Source organism: Melopsittacus undulatus, chromosome 1 (assembly GCF_012275295.1).
Source record: "Melopsittacus undulatus isolate bMelUnd1 chromosome 1, bMelUnd1.mat.Z, whole genome shotgun sequence".
NCBI classification, from domain to species: Eukaryota; Metazoa; Chordata; class Aves; order Psittaciformes; family Psittaculidae; genus Melopsittacus; species Melopsittacus undulatus.
Genome location: NC_047527.1, coordinates 131,050,203 through 131,072,131, shown reverse-complemented (window position 1 = coordinate 131,072,131; position 21,929 = coordinate 131,050,203). Strand labels below are relative to the sequence as shown.

At 37.7% G+C, this 21,929-nt stretch overlaps 1 protein-coding gene across 1 annotated transcript; it reads right to left on the bottom strand.

Moving 5' to 3' along the window:
- Positions 1–2,390: 2,390 nt before the first annotated feature.
- On the bottom strand, positions 2,391–21,838 carry TCAIM (T cell activation inhibitor, mitochondrial). The gene is made up of 11 exons (XM_005152853.3): positions 21,686–21,838; positions 19,616–19,691; positions 16,609–16,741; positions 15,913–16,066; positions 14,501–14,747; positions 13,114–13,236; positions 10,556–10,653; positions 8,842–8,933; positions 6,734–6,966; positions 6,083–6,214; positions 2,391–2,927 (listed from the first exon to the last, which is right to left on the bottom strand). Exons 2-11 carry the CDS (start codon positions 19,642–19,644, stop codon positions 2,702–2,704), a joined length of 1,467 nt encoding a protein of 488 aa, XP_005152910.1. The 5' UTR covers positions 19,645–19,691; positions 21,686–21,838; the 3' UTR covers positions 2,391–2,701.
- Between the last annotated feature and the right edge of the window lie 91 nt (positions 21,839–21,929).

Below are 21,929 nucleotides of genomic sequence, written 5' to 3'. Positions count from 1 at the left end.
ACGATTTTGAAACTGCATAGCATGTTTCTGGTTGTTTGCTACAGAGCAAGCAGGAATTCTGTACTGAATAAAACTATAGTGGATGTCAATACTTACTCATACCTGTTTCCACAATGAGTGGATAGCACAGTCTTTAACAGAATTGGAGATATTCTGCATAGTTTAAAAATATTAAAACCAAATCATTGTCTGTTTCCACCCTGCTGCCATGACAAGAGGCTTTCAGGGTTCTAAACCTTTTATTTCATCTCATTAAAATGTCAGAAGCAAAATACAATTCTGACATTTAACCCATACACATCTACCTAAATGGGACAATCCTTTGTGGCTTTTGAGACCACCTTGAAAATAAGTAAAACTTGTCAAAGTAAGTACCTACAGCATCCACATTAAGTTTATCCTTTTGTTTTGGGGTTTCTTTTCACTGCTTTTCTAAGTATGTTAAAACGTGCTGGGAAGTCCATGTTTGTAAAGTTGACTAGACCAATCTGCAGTAAAATCAATTTAGAGGAAGGGAACCAGAAATGCTGAGATGCAGACTGTACCATGCTGAATTACTGACCTATACACAACCTTAATTTTGTGTGTTGCTCAACTTCTGAGCAGCTTTGGAAATTATGACATGCATCTCCTTCAGAACTCAGGAAAATAAAACCCCAAACCTAACAGAAAGGGGAAGGACTGCTCCAATGGCACCGGAGCTGATCCCCTCTCTGGTGAGACAGCAGCAGGACTGAACTACTCAGCTTAGTTCACAGACCCCTGGCTTGGAGGAAACCATCAGAAAAGCAGGCTGCCATGCCACCCTTGGAAAGCCAACACATTTTACCAGAGGATTTTGGCTACTTCCTCTTAGAACAAATGGTGAGAATCTTCAGATCTACCCCAGACTGATAATGCCTAACAGCAACAACTTTCACTGCTTCCACATTTAAACTCAGTCCCATTCCCTTTTGCCTGCTCTTGCTACTCTTGATGCCCATTCCAGGTCAGGATCTCCATCACCCCATTTTACTCACAGAAACATCCCATGCTCCACTTCAAAAAGGCTCTTTATGACTTATATCTCCTCCAGACAGTTCTAATCTTCTCTATGCTGCAAAGTGAAGGTTCCTAGGTGTAGGCACTGCTTTCTGTGACATTGGCATCAGTTCTCACAGAATCACATCAAGCTCTTGATCAAGTCTACTCACCTTCCCTCAGGCTTTTTGTGTTTTTAATCTCCTGCACAAACTGAACAGCTGCTTCTTGCCCGAAGATCTGCAAAGGGTCATTCGATTCAAGCAAGAAAACCATCACAACACAAAGCTGCCATGACAAAAGGTTTTCAGGGCTCTAAATCCTACTTTCAAAGGGCTGTAAGAGGGAATCTTGCCAGGCTACACCTGATGGGACTGGCTCACTTGCTTAGCACAACTGGGACATGAACAGTATCATGGATGCTAGATGGAGCAAGGGGAAGTAATGTGAAATGGAAGTTAACTACTTTGAAGAAACTATCAACTGATCTTCAGAACCTATACAGGAATTATTAGTGATTTGGCTGAATTTAAGACCCAAGGGAATCACAGCTTCTGTCTCAGTGTTTTAAAATTGACATGTTTGAGATCACAGGGGGGTGGGATGGGTTTTGTTTGAAGTCTGGCATCATAATAAGCAACTTGATGCTGAGCCTTTTAACAGGAAAACCACAACTTCCCTGCTCAATACAAATATAAATATAAGGCAATTAAGTCTTTAAGTTCAGAAATGTTAAACAGTTGGTTCTCCGCAAAGATATTTTACAAAGTAGTAACCCAAATACAAAATGCATCTTGGCATGTATTACAATGAAAAAGTGTTGACATACATTCACACTTTAGTTTTTTCAAGGAATAAAGTATTAGTGAAGAACCATGTGTTTGCCTTACTGCAGACTCCTTACTCTCACTGAGAGCTATTTACTCTTGCAGACAATCCCACACAAATCAATGCTTCCTTTCTTTAGATGTCACATTGAACTACCCAGGTTTTAAGTGTTGTGAATGAGATTTGCAATCTGTTCTAGTGTTAAGTAAAGAGAACTGTCTGTATTTATGAAGCAAATGCTGGAAAACAAGGGGAATGACATCTCCTATAAACTGCACACAGTTACAGGCAACAATATTAGACCAGCATATGAAACTAGAGACCAAGTTAACGTACAGCTTTCTTCTGCAAAGTAGATGTCTGTTCCCTTTCCTTTTTTAATTCAAGAATAGGTAGCAGTATGAAATGTCAACTTTTCCACCAGATAACTCACGTACCCAACTTCTGCATTCAATGAAACCTTAAGGTAACATGTAATGTCTGGTTTGAGATATCTTTATCTAAGATTACCTATCTGGGATATTGAAAAACACATACACATGTACATTTTGCAGACTTGCAATTTAATGTATTTTCATCATTCACTAGAAAACAGTTTCACAACTGCTACCATACACTGGGATTCCTACAGTAGTATGGAGAATGTACAACAAATGTCTTTCCAGAACTATCAATACTGAGCATTGTGCAAATTGTCCAGGACTCCAATTCTTTTTGAGCAGCAGTTCAAAGAAAATTTGTGGGTTGAATACTGATATCAAAATACATACTTAAATAATTTACTCTTAAAAACATTCATATTTATAGCCTCTTATGGAAAATAAGCAATTCCTCTGATTATCAGATATGTTCCTCAGTTTTTCCAGTTCCAAGGTATGCACAGGTCTCCATCCTGCAGCACAGAGTAGAAGTGAGAAATGCAAAGGTGCATGCCTTGTAGGTACGGCAGGGATTCTTCTAGCAACCGCTTACAGCAATCTATCATCTGTGCACTAGAAACACTGGGCTCCTTATACAGGCGATCCAGAGAAAATCTTTTAGTGGAAGTATCAATTAGCTCTCTCTCTGTAATCATCATCCTAGCAAACAAAGACAACATACAGTGACAAAATTAGAACTTAATCTCTTAAAAATACACCACCTGGAAATAAGTATATTTGTGGGTTATATGAATGTAAACAAAGGTGTCACTTCATGGACAGCTACATTACAGCTGAGATTTTTGTGCAGATTGATACCCATGTCTACCTCAAAAGCTTGACTGAACATGCTTCCACGACTATGGGCAACAGCATGCTCACAGAGTCACATCTGAAAGCCTGCAGCAAGACATTTCTTTGCTCCCCAGGAAAAATACTGAGATAAAAAAAACCTATGAGAATCTATTTTTAATGTAAGGGATGAAAGGACTTCAACAACCTTCAAAGTGTAAGCTTTAAGAATAAGATCACGTTAGTAACTGTCTTAACTCCAGTATTCTGCGTGTCATCAAAAGGAGATGACAGGTAAGGTCACCCGATGCATATTAAATGTGTTAGTAACTTACTAATTGCAGAAGTGTATGGATTCAATTGGACACAATGACCTTAAAGGTCTATTCCAACCTAAACAATTTTATGAATACTGAATTCATAACTTGCAGATGATTTTTTCCATTCACCCCAGACAAAGAGTGGTAAAACACCACATAGCAATCAGAGGCTACCTGAAAAAAAGTTAAAGTGCAGAATCAACACAGAGTCACTGTAACTAATCTAATGCAGAGACACTTCAGGTTGGTTAGCATATTCAGGTCAGTCTGCAAGCCTAGCTAGCTCAGGCACTGTGCCCCATTCACACAGCTGTAATTCCAGAGACAGCTTGGCTATAGAAACAGCACCATCACTGCCCTACAACGCAGACCCTGTGTGGAACAGGAGAAGCAGCATGTCTGTGGGGCCACTGGGATGTGAATCAGAACAAGCTAAGCACAGACACAGCTACCAAGACTGACTCGTGATAACATGACTGCAGGGGCTCAACACCACTCTTTCCAAAGCCTATGGATCTGATGTACTTGCATGGCACTGTACTCTGCTGAGGTTACAGTACAAGAGCCCAGTTCTGGCAGGCAGGGATGAACTGAGCCAGTGAGTTAATCTGAAGCAAGCCTGCCATCTGTACTGACTGTATCAGTGTCACCTTCCTGAACACTTTTCTAATATCTGAGCATGAAGCTTTCCTGTTCTGCGAAACCTAGGGCTCCCTTGAAGAATAAAGTTAGCTGCACATAGTGAGAACTGAGGGTTTATTTTCAATCTCCTCTACAAGGAGGCTTATACCTTTATCACAACATAAACCTGATGCTTCACAAAAGCAAGGGAAGGAGAAGCAAATTCATACTAAATCCTGCATTGTGAGAAGATTGACACTGTCCATACAAGATAATACCATTTTCTAGAGCAGCAGCATCTGAACTCCCCAGTGCATCAGGTCATACAGTAAACAGCACTGCACAGGTGGAATTCTGTACGTAAAACATTCATCTACGTGTGCAAATTAAACCCAGTACATCTTAAAATGTTTTATCTCAGGGCCCCTTGAACAATCACAGGAGGCTAAGGAAAATCAGAAGTACAGAATGGGGTCAGCTCAAGGAAGCATTAAGTGAAAAAGGAATTCAGCTTCAGAAAAAGACAACTAAGGGGAAAGATGAAATATCCACCAAAATAAAAAAGGAGAGGTGATACAGAATGACTGTTTTGTATTTCCTACAGCACAAGAACAAGATAATGAAAAATCAGGTTGTGGGTCTGTACAACCCAGAACACCTTTTACCTCCTTCATATATGTAAGCTATATGTAATTCAACTGTGCAATTGGTGCCACAGGTTATTTTGGAGCCACAAAGCATAAATATGCTCAAAAAATAGATAATTAAAGATGGAAGAAAAAGAAGACAGCTGATTAGTCTCTGAGAGGAGCCTCACATTTGTCCTGGATTAGTGTCTTTATAATGCGGGGTACTGTGAGATGTTCTGGTAAGTGAGTTACCCAGATGCAAATGTGTATGTTTGTTACAACATCCCTCCCAACCTCTAAAGACAATACTTTCCCAGCTGTCACATGTGTTCAGCTACATAGAGAGCTATTCAGAAGTTATATTGCAAAAATAATCTAACTTGATAGCTGGACTAGCATTATGGAAGAATTCTAACAAATCTCCATGTTTTACCAAAGTCCATCTCCAAAACATATCCTCCCAAGTAACAAGGTCTTAAAAGAGCTAGAACCATAAAGCCTTCAGTAAGACTCATGCCTAAAATAACCTTCACAGAAAAACATCTGGATCTATATACATCATGTATACACTCATGACAATGCGATATTTCAACAATTCAGTAAAAGATTTCCAAAGCAGAAAAGCCTGCAGTAACAATCTCTAAAACGTCAGTAACACCCAGTCACCTGTTACAGTATTTTACTAAAAATAAACACCGTATCTCTGCTTCATGCTTTTAGACATGCTATAAGACAACACCCACGATCAAGAACAAAATTTACAGTTCTGATGGATATTCCAAATCACAGAATCACAATCATTTAGATTACAAAAGACCTTTAAGATCATTGAGTACAACTGTAGTCTGTGGACTTTATTTATAGCACTTTGACTCAACTATTATCAACTGCCTCATCTCACTTCCATCTGTGAAAGAGCACCAAGGAGGTGTTCTCTCATCATTCTATCACAGATTTTTTTCTTTCCCTCATTAGGTGCTACCTGACCTTATTCCTTACCCAACTGACAAACAGCTAGGAATAATAATTCCCTAGTTAGTCTCAGTTATGTTTTTTTTTTTAATTTTACTGCTTTCTCATCACAATGTAAGTAGCATTAACAGAAGTTTGCTGCTTTCTGAGTCAATAAAAAACCCACCTCTCCTCTGGGGAGGTAACTGTAAACACATTCTGTAATTGTCTTCTAAGCAAAGATCTTGCATTTCTGAATAAAATCCAACTTTGCTACAAGGTGAAGGATGGGGATTTTCCAACAACTGTTTGTGTTCGCTGAACACTGAGATTTTTACTTAGTAAAGCTGCTGGGTAAAGCTCTATTTTTACAAACAGAAGGGTTTTTTCCTACCAGAGGAACATGAATACATTCTTCAAAGTTCTCCTCCTCCTCCAAATAAAATATATGATATGCAAAGATTTTAATGACCTAAATGTATTGAGTCATATGAACACTTACTCCTCCTTTCTTTTCAGATTCTCTCTTGCTTCCTGTGCTTTGGCAAAAATAAACCATTGAAGTGTTCCTGGATCACAGACCGTTGGGATCGTAAAGTGTCCAAATTCATGCAAGCTTGGTGCATATCTGTCACTAATGACACATGATGGAAATAAAAAAACAAGGTATAACTTTTAAAATGAAGTATTTACATTAATTACTTTCAGAATTAATTCTGAAGTTAAATATAAATCACAATAAGTGTTAAAGTAATCAAGTTTGGTTCATGAAAATACAGAAGCACTAAGCATAAAGCTTTTTTAAAATTACATTTCAAAAGCAGCTATCAACAATACTCCAAAAATATAAGCAGCAACACCATCACACAGAGCCAAGTGTTGACCTGATAGCACAAACCCTTCAATTTAACCTAGCACACTGTAAGATGAAGTGTTATTTGACTCTAACTTGTATGAAATTAGCAGGATTTTCTTCAGTCTGATTCCTTCTTAACCCATAAGAAGGCACTTAAAACCTTTAAAAACAAAGAAATGTTGACAAATTGAAAATCTGAGATTAGTTTTCTTCTTAGCAAGAGCAGTAATCAGTGTAAAAAAAACAAAAAAAGAGTAAAAGCTCTAAAAGGAAGAAACCTTCCCTGCAAATACCTACCTTTCCAGAATCATCTGCAAGCCTCGCAGACTGCGAGGATGAAAAGGTAGTCTACTGTCACGTAACTTATTATAGAAAGAGTCCAGAGTCTTGTAGTACTCTTCTAGAGTCAACAGGGGTTGCAATTCTTCAATATATATTACTTGTATGCCTCCCAGAAGCTGGCTTATCCGATCTTCCAACAACAGCAGCCTTTTTTGAAGTTTATAATAATTTGGCAATCTCTCAAAAATCTGTGCACACACACACAAACACACACTTCCTATGTTACAAAGTATAACACTTAAAATTAAGAAATGAAAATTTTAAAACAAGAAACTATAAAGAAAGAGACACTTAACAGTGTAAACAGGGAACCCAAGGGGAAGAAAAGAAATTAAAACAAAAAGATACAAAAAAAAAATCAAAAATATAAAGTACATACACTTTGAGGCAGGTATAGTGGAATAAGCTCCTAAGTATTTTTGCTATTTATACTGTAAAGGCACCAAAATGCCATAACAAGATTGATGGATGCACTCTTTTTCTATTAAAAAAAAAAAAAGGAAATGCAAGAAATAACAATTTGAGGCCTACATAAAATGTTTATCACCACGGTTACAATGGTACAGCTACTCCATATACAGTTAAAAGTGGTTTTGCCAGTCTAATTTATACAAATTCTCAAAAAAAGAGAAGTCTGTTGCTGCAACTAGTTCTTTCCAAGGGTCTAGATAACTTATCTTTGAGTCTGAAAGGAGAGGAGAAAGAAGGAAGGCACCAGATCTCTGATCTAAAAAAGCTATACCAGAAAAAGTTGAGAAGTGATCAGACTTCTGAGTCAAGACATGAGTGGTGTGATAGGGAGAGGGGCTGGAACAGTGAAAAGGGAAAGTGCAGTAGTAATCACTACTTACTATCTACCCAGTTGTTAGTATAACATAGTTTTCCATACAAAAAATTACTGCTGCTGGAACAAGTCAAGTGAATAATCTCTTTAGAAGCCCAAGGGAGTAGTATATTCAGGACAGCTTTTGGCACAATAAAATCCACTGGCTCAGCATTAGCATTTGTTACAGAGAAAAATCCCAAATTCTTCTAAATATTTTACTTCTGAATAAGCATTCTACATACTGACTTGGACATTATTCAACTGCTGCTTTTGCCTAATAATTAGTAACAACAGTAATAGCACTTAAGACTGCAGCCTAAAATGGTTTAGAATTAGACAAAAAATTCTTCTCTCTAAAAACCAAGCAGCTCACAAAGATTTTCACTGACTTTTACTATGTATCATATAACATGATAGTCAGTGCATTTTAAAATAAAAAGCCTTTGATTTCAGGTTGTCTTCTAAAGCAGATACCATCACCACAACTACACACATTGTCCCATCTGCAAAATACTTCGTTTGGAGATATGACCCCTTCAGAAAACCTGTGGGCAAAGGTTAGAAAGGGAAAGAATTTCTCTTTTCAAGGAAGACAGCATCCTGAATACAGAAACAGAATATTCTAACTGGGTGAAATTCCCAAATATGAGGTTCCAATTATGTCCCTTATAAAGAAATTTTTTTTATAGAACCATCAATATTTCAGCAACCAAGATTCAAGAAACTTTCCGTGATATGCTGATATCATATTTTATTTGTGCTCGTTCGCATACAATACTTTTATCATTTAGAATGCCTGAAAGCCTGTCAACATCCACATTATCTGCATAAAACAACAAAGTGGTTGACAGGGTTGGTTAGCAGCTACTGACTGAAATGATTACTTCACAAATCTGAATAAAATTCCTAAATTCTTCATAGGAATGAGCTCTTTATAAATCAGGAAATATTCTGCCAGTGCTCACCGCATAGATTGGAACACTAACAAATTAATTTTCTTTATATCTAATCAGGGTTACGACTGTTTTGTTAGTGAAAGCAGCAGTGAAGATATGATGAAGATTGTTGTTAGCATATCACAGGATTAAATTTAGAACACAATGTAGACAGTAATACTAAACACAGTAGCTATATGTTTGCTTTAGATTACTTACCTGTAGGATTTAATATTTTGGTTATAGTTTAAAAAGGGATGTCATAAAAAGAGGCATTATCATTTACTATAAAACCGCCTTACTTTGGTCCAGTGATGGTGAACATCCATGGTCCCCAGCATTATGTGGCCTGCTGCACTCATACCTGAACGATCTGTAAATACCACCGTGTGCCCTAAGGATTGAACAAACTTATTTACTAATCTGGCTATTGTAATTATTCCCACAATTATTTAAGGTTTAACTGTGCTACTAACATGTCACAAGCAACACATTTCTGCAGCCCAAACATGTACAAGTAGGTGTTTTCCTTATTCTCAAAATTTGACAGAATGATTCTTGAAAACTTTCTATTTTTTTCATACAAAACTTACCTAGCATTTGCCTTCTTCCTGCTTAAACTTGATACATTTTTAGTTAACTGGACCTTTCTTCTTATAAAGACTCTTTTTAAGATAAAATCTCAGCAGACAGAATATTCAAAGAATATGTACAAATCTTGTATACATGCCATATGCTTAAAGAATATGAAAGGTAAAAGTTGGTCAAAGCAGTATTAGTAGAGTCATTCAACACTACTTTCACAGAACAATCTGCAGTATGCAAGCTGTAAGAAACACTTGCACATTGGGTTTTTGCTCTTTTCTTAAAAAGAATAGAAGCAACTTAAAAGGATAATACTAGGTTGACTTTTGGGGTGATAAATCAGTTTTGAGTCTGAGTATGTATTTTTTAAGTGAAGTATACAGATCCTCAAGAATTTTTTAGGATAAAAGCACAGGCAACTATTTATCAAAATAAACATCCATAAAAGTCTTCAGTGTGATGTATTAATCTACAAGACAAGACTTAAACAGAAAGTCCTGCTCTCAGAAATCAGTTTTCAAAAATCCCCAAGAGCAACACTGACTTTAAGGAATCAAGTCCACACCTGAAGCCCAAGGCAAGATCAACTGTGCCTGTTTAATTACTGACAGGTATTTGTCCAGTGTGTTATTAAAGATCTTCAAAGATGGAGACTACAACAGCTTCACAAGATAGACTTCTTTACCTAAGCAAAGCTAGAGAAGTTGAAACCTGATACAATTTAGAACTACTATTTATTGTCACTCTATCTTTTGACAAAGCATTACGCGAACCCTCAGATGAAAGCCACTCAAAACTTACTATCTGCAGACAGGCATAAAACATGGAGTTATAATTACATGAAATAGCTACTGCCACAGGTCAAACAGCTGTACAAGAAGAATGGCACATCAGGTTTAGAGAATACATATATTACGTATTATATGTGTGTATATGTATCTTATATGTACGTAAAATACAGGTGATTTATTGAAAATGCATGGTAAGACAGTATGATTCTAAAGGTATTCTAGTAAGTCCTCCTTATACTGACTCTTTAGAGAGATACTCATGTTTTTGTCTTGAATACACCATCACTAATAATCTCTTGCTGCCTCCACCCTTTCAAGAGATTCAGTCTAGATTTTTTAATTTTTGTTTTTAGTACTAAGTCTAGTGCCTTCAACTCAGTTTGCATTTAAGCAGTAAAACAGAAGCTGAGTGTAGCAAAATACACTATAAGATGTTTTGGTTTAAACTGAGTCACTTGAAAAAATATCCAGCAGCTTAAAATGAAGCTCTCACCAGCTTTTCACTAAGACCGTCAGATTTGTTTTTACACTTATCAAAAGCATTTGTGAATAGAACTAGAGCTCCCTTGTCACAGAAGACTCATGAGCATCTTTGAGTCAACAGTATATTAGGATATATGAAACAAACAACAGAAAATACCTTTAACATTCTTTAACACTTCAGGTCTCTGCTGGACTAAGCGACCTAGACTATGTAGTTGGCTACAGCGATGAGCAACACCCCAGCTTCTCTGCCACCTGAATAAAAATATAATTGAAAGCATTTAATTTTCAATATTATTAAAATAAAACTCATATGTTGAGATACAGCTGAAAGCCTTCTAACACAAACAACTCAAAATAGCACTAATAGTAACAAAAGCAAGGGCAAAAAAAAGGGAAAAACCTTGTTTCATATACTATTTGAACAGATAAAAGCTAAATAACACTTCAGTCTTTCTTAAAGTGAGTAACAAAAAAAAAAACCAAACAAAAAAAAAACCCCCAAAATCCGCCCGTGGTAGACAGAACACAACTTGCAAATCTCTCCCCCAGTAAGAACTGGGTTAGTAAGTAAATAACTTACTGACAACCCAGTATTTGGTTCAGTCATGTGGCATGCAGTTTCTGTTTGTACACTGTGTAATGTTTACCTGGAAGAACAAGTACTTTACATAAGGATAGTTTCCTTTTAGCTCCTAGCACAAAACATTGTTAGGATTTCAGTGGTAAGTTGCTACATATATATATATATATTCATGTTTTACAACGGTGTAATAAAAAAAAAAAACCACAGGGGCCAGGTATTACATTGGCAACTTCAATACACGTAGCTTTAACATCTCATCCATCACACACAGATTAAATTCCTAACTTTCAAAAAGCATTTAAATCATAAAGTTGTCCCAGTTTATTGAAAAATTGCATCCTTTTACAAACTTCTAGTTCATACAAAACTCTAGATTGGCTAGAGTTAACTTTTTTTACAGCACCCCTGCATTTTGTATTTTTTACAAAACCAGTGTTGATAACGTACCACTGTTTTGGCTACTGTGCAGTTCTGGCACAGTGACCAGATTTTGCTTTTTCTTCCCACCCTGCCCACTCTCCATCAGCAAGTAAGCTGAGGTGAGTGAGAAGTTGGGAGGGAACACAGCCAGGACAAGTGACATTAACCGATCAGAGATACTCTGTATGTCGTGCTCAGTAATAAATGCTCAGAGAAAGAAGGAGGAAGGTGAGATCCTTGAGGTTATGGCATTCATCTTTCCAAGCAAGCATTACACATGCCAAGGCCTTGCTTTCCAGAAGGGGGTGAACATCTGCCTGCTGATTGGGAGTAGCAAATTCCTCCTTTTGCTTTGCTTGAATGTACAGCTTTGCTTCACTTCACCTAAACTTGTATCTTGATCCATGAGTTTTCTTGCTTTTGCTCTTCCTATTCTCTTCCTCCCATCCACAGCAAGCAGCTGTGTGGGTGCTTAGCTGCTGACTGGGGTCAACCCACATCATCTAATTTAGGAAAATCTAACAAATACTGCTTCGGATACAGAGAATAGTGCTATGCCAAAGGACTTCTGAGGCAATTTAATCTATTACAATAAAAGCCATTCTAGTAACTATTTACTGTTACCTAGCACTATTACTCTGCTTTCAGTAGCAACAAACACCAATGTGACCTGCAAGATCACAAGTAGTAGTTTCCTATTAAGATACTTGTTTGTCAAGTTTCTAACACTCACATTCTTTTCTGAATTACAACAATATAACTCTTGGAAAGTTAATAACTCTTCATGGAACAATAGTTTTATTGTAATTTAAGAACACAAACTACAAGAAAATTAAATATAAGCCACGAATAAACCCAAACCTACACATTTAATAAAGACTGTTTCAGAAACTTGAAAAACCTGATGATAACACAGTTACAGAGGATTAGAAATTATGATTAAAAAAAACAAACTGGCTTGAACTTAAAGGAAGCCACAGCCTTTTAGTGGGTAAAAGAACAAAAAGCATGATTTCGGAAGCACCAACTCTCCTGCTTAAAAGAACAACAGACTAGCCCTTGAAATAAACCCCCCAAGTTTATTTTTCCATTGTTAAATACCCTCATTGCCGTTTTCTCATCCTGAATACCTCACTTCAGAACATCCTTATTTGAAGGCACAAAATTAAAAAAAGGCATCAAACTGTTTTCTGAAACATATTCTAAAGAATTAAGATCACTACTACAACTTTCAACCCTTTCAAGCAAACAAATACACTCCTCCTCTAGAGCATGGGAAACAAGACACTAGAAAGAATGACATTTGTAATCAGCCTTCATAGCATGTCAGGATGTACCATCCAATCTCATTACTATTGCTAATCTAGGTACCTTTGTAGATACTGAAATCAGGAAAGGCAATTGTATCCAACAAAACACCCAGACTAATGCATATGCACAGGTCCTGTTTCAAGTGCTTCTGTGTTTGCTGCAATTAGAACCTGTGTTATTAGTTACAAATAATAGGTCTTTCTGAGCAGATTGTAATGGGAAACTTTTGTCCCAACAGAATTCTTCCAGAAGAACACTATTCAATGCAATAACACTTTTCCATATATGAAATGTATCTGTTTTGCAGAAATGAGCCTTTAAAGCTCATGGTGCATTATTACACACCACTTCCTTGCTCTGATCGTATTAATATAAGTCCAACTGATCTAATTTATTACCTGATATCTGAGAGCTGGAGTTGAAGAGAGAGTTCAAATTTTAAACGCTCTAGTTCTTTTCTAAGTGGCAAACTCTTTTTCAGCTTATTTACTGCACTTGCTTCGTTATCATCTAGCCAGGATCTGAAACAAGAGGAGGAAAAAGCCCCAGCGGTATGCTGTATTAGCCTTCTTGCAAACAGTACAACTAACCAAATTCTTACTGTTAATGTTTTATCTCAAGTCACTAGGTAAGAGGATTGCTCAAAAGTAGAGAACAGAACCTGAAACTGCTAAATGCTTAATTCTTAAGATACCTACAAACAAAAACCTAGTGCTTAATGTCTTTGGCAAGGGGATTAGAGAACCAAACTGAGCCAAGAGACACTGACAGCATTACAACTGTCTGTAAGACTTAAAGGTGTGAAGGGCGCAGAGCAGCGGATAAATGTGATTTAAGGTGGGGAGCTTCAGAGCTTAGTGCCTTAGTAACAGAAGTTCCCACACATGTGTTTTTTTAAAAAGAAAGCAACAAAACAAATCGATTAAATAGACTATTAAATAAGGGAGATAGTACTAAAGGGCTAAATTAGGTAACTCTCACATAGCTGGGATGAACAGAGATTAAACAGGTCAAAATTTTACAGTTTTTTTGTCAATAATCACAACCAGGCAAACATGACTCATGGAGTACATCTAACACTTTCAGTAAATAAATCATCCTATTTCTAGGAAAAAAGGTACTATTTTAAGAGATTCGTGCCTTTTTTTCCACAGCCTAAGCTTATTTTCATACTCTTTATTTTTACAAATACTTCCATTCTCGTACTATATTCTAAGCAAAAAGAAAAATCAAATCAAACTCAGAAGCAAACAGAGAAAGTCCAGTGCCAAACAGTTAGGTATTAAAATCAGACTGTAAATATGTAACTGCTCATTGAATTTCTTGTAAATGTGTAAAAGTAAGTAAAAATATTCTCTAGTACATTAAATCTCATAATCTGATAATGCAATACTAACAACAAAGTTAATAGCTATATAGTTCTGTGTTACAGGAGTCCTGTAAGAGGTAAGGAACTATCTGGAGCAAGTGGAACCTCTGCCTCCTTCTGAACTGCCACCAATATTCCACAAAACTGGAAAACTAGATCAACCAAAACTAGATTAACTGAACATGAATGTTGGGCAAAGAGACAAGAACGCCTCAGCTTTGCTGGCACTGTAGTTATCACAGCAGCTCACTTGAACTCTCTTTAATTCAAATTAAATTGTAAAAAGCATGACACAATTATATGTTAGACAAGGTTCTGTACTGTTCAGAATGTTTACTGACTGCCTCTCAAAAACTCAGCATTAGAGTAAGACCAATTTGGCTACAAATTATCAGTTAAATAAAAGTCTTACATACATTAAAGTTGTTTCCACTCTCTGGGCTTGTTCTAGTTCCTCCTCAGGATCCTTGAATCCAGTAAATGAATAGTAAGTCTTATCCCATTTGATAGGTCTGTTCACTGTGCTTTCTGCTTCCTTGTGGGGCTGAGAGTTCACACTCAAACTCTGAATATGCTCTGTAGATAAACTGCAGGAGTTGAGAATATCTAACACAGTGCTCAGGAGATCCCTGGTATGCAATGTGAAACTCACTGCTCGAAACCCTATAAAACACAAGTCCCACAAAATTAGTATTATTTAATTAAAATTATTAAAAATGCATACAAATTTCTCTCATCTTACAATAACCCAAACAAGGTGTGCACAGTTGGAAATTATTATAGTTATTTCAATACTCAGTGCAAAATTCATATGCAGTTTCATCTCTAAAACTGTTACAAGTCCAAAAACAGAGCTGTTGTGACTATCTGAACCATGACACACTGGAAACCTAGCTACAGATGTAGCATAACCCAAAAAATGATTCTTTTGCTTTAGCAATGGCAGTTTTGTCCAACAGCTCTACATAATTCATGTTATTATTGATAAACACTTTTGATATAATTTACTGTAGAAATGCAGCATTACAGCAGCTCTTCTCAGCCTATGAACAGGGGCTTCAGAACAAAACACTACACTTGCACACTAGCTTAAAACTAAATCACATCACTTAACTATCAGGCCTAACTGCCCCATTAGAATACAAGCAAGTATTAAGACTCCAAAGCAGAACACAGCTGCCAGTCTGTTACTTTAAGTAGACTGGATATAACACTACTATTTTCTTGAAAATACAGTATGATTTTGTTTTCTAGCACTAAGGTCCCTTCACAATTTGCTGAAGTGTTTTGACTAACAGGGTATTAAGGATAAAGCTCATCTATTATATAACGCATATTGGTACAACAGACACAAATACATAGAATGAAGTTAATCAAAACCAGTATTCCAAACTTTGCAATGCTTTCTGTAGTCTCAAAGCCAAGAGACTGTGGTAAATTGAAGCTTCAGATATTTATACAACCTCTGCTTATAAAATAAGCTCCTACTGATCCTACAAGCACCCTGACATTACATACTACAATTAAAACCAGGACTCAATTGTTAAACATGACAATGGTATTAAAAAGCAGAAAAATTATCATTTATATCAACCTACGTTTTTACATTCTCATACCGTAACATGAGATCAACTTTGTAATTTCTCATTCTGTCAATGCCTCTTAAAGCTTAAGATGTTTAACTACTTGGGACAGTCCTGCCTGTAAGACATTTTTATGGTTTGACAGGATTTTATTCACTTGAAAAGTGAAAAGACTGCACAAGGCTTAGCAATGGTCTGAAAGAATTCAAATACAGGAAGATATATTCTACACAATATAAAAGCACCTGAAGCACTGAAGGATTCTTGAACATTAGAAGAGTTTGGTTCTCTTTCTCTTACATAAAAAGTAAGTGGAGTTGGCTTAAAGGAGCAAAATCCTGGTTTCTGTAGGTTCTCCAAGTAACCATTTAACCTCTTCAGAGAGTTTTCATTTATTTCCTGCTTAAAAAAAAAAAAAGCCAAGGAAAAACAAATTACCGATTAAGAATTTGGCCATTTTTCATCTAAGCCTTTTTAATCTTATATGCAGATTTTTTATAAACTGACAGCTGCTCTTAACAAGTATTGATATTGTTCATTTTCTCAGCATGAGTAATTATCTTGCATGAATAAATTGTATGATGTATATATTCCCATTCTTGTACATTCCAAAACACCACTTCTAAGGCTTTCAAGCTTAAAGAAATTCAAGTATAATGCACAGCATTTTGAAGTCATAAAGCAAGTAATATGTATTAGAGATTCGTCAGGGAAGATTTGGTATTTTCTTTATAACAAGCAGAAAATATGACTAATAAAATAATGGATATTTAAAGGAGCTATTCTTGTTAAAAATAAAGAAAGTGCATCTTTTTATTCTCTGGTAACAACCATAATCCATTCTAATACTACTTTTGTTTGTCTGACAGCAGAAAAACTAGAAAATCTCCATCCTTGACACATGACACATTTACAAAGAAAGCATATTGAGAGATTTTTACCCTCTCTTTGGGATGCTGGCCAAAGAAATCTGGATGTACAGCAAAATAGAAAGGTCTGAGAGCATTGATGGCATCAGCTCCTGACAAACTTCTTGACTGAACGCCCTGTAGCAATATCTTCTCCAGACATAACCTAATAAAGTAATAAAATGTTTATGTATGATGCAAACAATCAAGTGACAAACTAACATAAATTATGTCAGAATGTGACAGAATAGAGCAAACATTCACAGTTGCAAGTATAATAATTTAAAACAGGTATCAGAAGCCTGTCTTCTGGATTTTTCCCCTTGGGGGTTTGAGGGATAGTGGATGCTAATGTCTGATTAAAGACAAGTAAATAAGTACACTAACCTTTCCCTCTACTTTCGCAAATCAGGCTCAAGTTAAAATTCCACAGTCATATAGTTCATATGATGAAGACTGGCTTTAGTGGTATTTTTTTGTAGATACTATTGAAGCTGCTCTTAAAAGCCAACCCTTACTTACTTTTGAACCTTCAAATTAAAAAGCCAAACCCAGTACTTTTCAAGCAGTGCCACAACAATAATAAGTTTTACCCAGGAATAATAATCACAATTCAATCAAAATGAGCTCTGCATTATACTGAGGTCTACATACTTGTGCTCATTTGAAAATAGTCTGCTTTCCCAAACATCCTCTTTTATAGAGGACATCAAATGAAAAAAAGACAGTGCTCTTTTTCCCTTTGATCTACACCGAAATAGAAAAAACCAAGAAATTTTAGGTGAAACGATATTCTTTTCCTACCACTAAGAGCAGAAGGCAAAGTTAAGCTGAAGAAGTTAGAGAAGTCTAGAAAGTAAAAAAGACTGAACACCTCCAATGATGCATAAATTAAACAAGAGTTCTGCAATCAACATGCTTGTGTAACAGAAGATTGAAATGGAGGGAAAACCAAGTTCAGAATCAAAGCAATAGCAACACAATGCTGTTTCACTCCCCGCATTATCATTCAAACTGCAAGCCTCAAACAACATATGGCAGATTGGAGGTAAAGCTGCTTCCAATTCACATAAAACTAGTAACTTCATTAATAATAGTAAACAAGATTGTTCAAAGAGTTATTTGTTCAGCATTCTAGACCTAATGATCATTGTGGATGCACAAACATGTGAGACAGCTTCTTGACAGCTTTTACTAATTCACAAAACCGAAACAACTAATCCAGAAAGTCTGAACATTTTTGCTGAGACAATCAGCAGTATTTTTCATGTTGGCAAATGGTAAATGATAACAGTTGAGTTGTCAAGCAGATGAAGTGACCCTTACTTTACCTTTTTTCTGTCAACCTTTCCAGCTCTTCAATTAAAAAACATGAAAGCAGTTAAAGCTAATGTTTTCTGCCTAAGAGGTGGGCAAATACTGAATCAGTAGGTCCTAAAAGTCAGCTTGCTGAAAACAGATGTTCCCATAGAAAAGTGGGATGGAAAACCTGTAATGCAGGATGACTGACGGAATTTCAAACCATTACGACTAAAACTGATTTTCATGCGTGTGAATTAAATGGAAGATTAAAATGATCAAGTACCACAGTAATATCAGGTTTTTATGGAGAACAAAAGCTCTTGGTGGCAAGAACGTGCCAGAGTTGCTCAGTGACACAGGAAAAGACCCGCTGATCTGACCTGGCAAGAAGGGAAGCACAGCACACTGGTCATATGCTTTACCATTTTGCATCCGGAAATACCAAAATAAATTGTCTTGCTGAGAAAGAAATAGCAGAAATTTTGTTAGTTTTGTGTGTGTGTGAACACGAAGTGGTAAAAGGGAAAAAAATTAACCTTTCCAACAAAGGGGAAAAAAAGTAAACCAACATGCTATCCCTCTGATAGCAGTTTTGACTAAGTTGCCATGCCCATGCAAGAAACCCCCACTTACCTAAGACTCAGCTGCTAGGAAGAAGTGAGGAGCTCAGCTCTCCCTTCACCTTATTTGTACACTATTTCCCACACCCACTCTCAAGCTACGCTGCGTGACATTGCCAGTAATCAGAAAAAATGTTCCACCATACCTGGAAACTATTAATCATACTTCCAAATTTATTAATCATAAAGTTCCATGTGGTATTCTACAAGGAAAATGGCCAAGTACAGTTAACTTTAGGTGCCGTGTTTTGTATCTAAACAACACTGTCATGCTAATAGGAAGGCTCAGGATTCCAGCCAGAAGTCTATTTTGAACTTGCTGAAAAGAGAAACTCTCAAAGGCCAAAATTAGTCTGTGTGACAGAAGGAAGAATCCATTCACTGAAGGTGAAAGACAGAACTCGGAGGCATCCTTCAAGTGAAGTGAAAAATAAGTGAATTAAAAGGAACTTAGAGAAAGAAAATGCAAGAAAGATGCTTATGGCTTAACTCACAAGGAACAAGGATTTTTCCAAGAGCCTCATTTAGATCTGAAGAGCAGAGAAAACATTTGTATTAAAATAAAGGTCATAACCACTTTGAGGATAGCTGTCCCCACTTCATGAAAGAAACAACCTCCACTAGAATACATTCTGCAATCATACTCTAGGACTGATTTAATTTACTGATTAAATAATTCCCTTCAGATTTCTTTCTGTTTTTCACATGTCTCTGAAGTTTAACTTTTTGGCTTATAGCTTTGGCACTGAAAAGCTTTGTTAGATTAAGCTCATTGTTACAGATACACATTCATTCATTTTTAAACACTGAGCTTTAATAACTCAATAATGCAGTAATATATTGGGTATTGTCATATTTAGACTACCACTTCCTCATAATTTAGCTATCTCAAATCCCTTTTTTTGAGAGCCTTTCTAATGTCTCACTCGAGGACAGGCATATGGCTTTTAGGGATTTTCAACTGTGTTGAAAGCTTCAAGCTGTAAAGACGAGAATGCCAATGAAAGCAATGAAAGCCAAATTTAACAAAAGTACCAAACCAGTTTTACATACATGCAAGTCATAAGCAAACACTTAAACATATGGTAAAGGTAAATTAGGTCAGCAACATCCCATACCTTCTCACGGCTCTCAAGCAGCAAAACATTGCAGCAACTCAATGGTGGAGCCAACTTTCAGCCATCCACTAACTCACTTGGAAAAAAAAAACAAACAAACAAAACCCCAACTGTTCAGTAATGGACATGAGTATTTCCCCCTGTTACTTATCAGTGCATTCTCTAAATCCTACCTGGTAATTTAAAAGTCACAGTGCAAATATTTTGTCTTGAAGTATAGAAACAAAAAAACCAGAAGCTTTCTTTAATCACTAACGCATTCAATGTACCTAAGTTCAAAATTTTCAAACAATTTACTTTAAAATTTATATACCATATATATATGATTTTATGGGGGCACAACAGAAAACCAATGGGAAATGCACTGTCATGAAACAGTGTCTGCAAATCTTTAATAGAAGTTTCCTGGCTTTCATAAATATGAATTAGCAATTTTTACTAGCAACTTCTGTAAATTCAACTGTAATTGAGAGCTTTCTAATAGGAGATAAACCACTTTGTGTATCAGTGTCAACACATACCTAATTATTAGGGATTATGAAGGCAGCTCCCTATTGCCAATGTTTTCTCATATATCTTCATGCACTTTTAATGTGTTCCCACTAACTGTGCCATTTAAAAGCACCTGGGACTAGTAGTAGTCAGAGAAATACCCTCCCTCTTCGATTCTACATGGTAGTTCTTATGACTATTTTGCAAAGCACTTGAAGTTTTGGAAGTGCATCTTACTAATACAAATATACTTAACTAATAGTATAAATTGTTTACCAAATATTTTACTAGAGGTGAGTAGGTGAGAAAAAGATATACTGAGTTAAAACATCCCCAAAATGCTTTATAATTGTTGTCTTCTGATTTTCAGCTAGGTGGGAGGACAGTAATAATTTCATATTTAGTGTCCTTAACAACAGTCCTAATCATAAACTAACTTTAATATATTAAGAAGCTCTCTGGTAATAAAACATATCTCTCTAATTTTAGCTTCAGGGATTTGCACAGAAGGTGGAAAAAATCCAACAATCTGACTAACCCGTGATGACACTTTGTATACCACACAAAAGTATCATTGCTTCTTATTTTAAATGCTCTATTAAGAGCTCAGAAATTGTTACATTCCTTAGTTAACAAATAGATCCTCCTAGTTTTGAGCCGGCTTCACCTGCACCTCACCTCATACGAAGCAAGACATTAATTATGCTGCACTAATTTTGCAAAAGCCTTTGAAAACACGACATTGCACGCTACTACCTCATTACTCCAACCGAGATTACCTAGTTCAGGTGTTTGCCTATGCCTGACCCTTAAAGGCAGCATGAAGAAAACAGTATGAAATACTAAAGGACAACAGCGTTCAGAAAACAAGCTCGGGTGAAACGGATACACTTGCCGCTAGAAGGGAAGCATACTGAAGTGACCCAAATCCCCCGTTTTAACTACTTAAACAGCACTCGCTTTAAAAAGAGCTGAAGGAGAGGGTTTTCTACAGCCGCTTAACTGCACACCAGTTAGCGACGTCTGTCGCGGCCCCCCCCCCCGCTATATTAAAAGGCTCGGAAGGAGCAGCCTCACCCGCTCGGAACAGCTCTCGGTCCGGGCCCGACGCCAAGTACATGGAGTCCCGGCAGGTGCCTCGGGACCTGACTACCTGACAACGACGCGCGGCCGCAGCGAGGCCCCGACACAGGAGCAGCCGCGCCAGGCCCTGGCCGACCACCTGCAGGGCTCGCACCGACAGCGGCCGGCCGTGCGTGCCGCCGCGCACGTACCGCTAAGCGCACTCCGACTGCGGACAGGCTCCGCCAGGGGGATAGCGGGCACAGTCCCTCGCCAGGCCCCCCGCACCCACCCCGCCGGAGGGGCTGGGGGAAGTGACAGAGCCCGGCCTGGTTTTAGCGCAGCCCCTGCGCCGCTCTCCACCCACCCCGGCTCGGCCTCCCATCGTCCTCCGGCCACCGAAGCTGGCGACGGACGAGACAGCCCCCCGAGTAAAAGAGCAGTGGGTCGCGTTGCTTCCCCTCTAGCCGGTGCCGCCCCTCAGGCAGAGCACCAAGGACCTCCAGCCTCTCTTACCGCCACGGCCGGACAGCACCCGCCAGCGCTCGACCCCCATCGCCTGGCACAGCCACCCCCACAGACACTAGGCGGTGGGAGGAGCCGGGCCGGTGGGGGAGCAATAACTCCCGCCAGAAGGCGACTCCTCCACCACTTCTCCCCCGCCTCCGGCGCTCACGTGGCCTCCGTGCGCCCCTCCCACCCCTCACCGCGCAGGCGCAGCCTCAGGGCCGCGGTGGTATGCTTATGGCTGCCGGAGTCC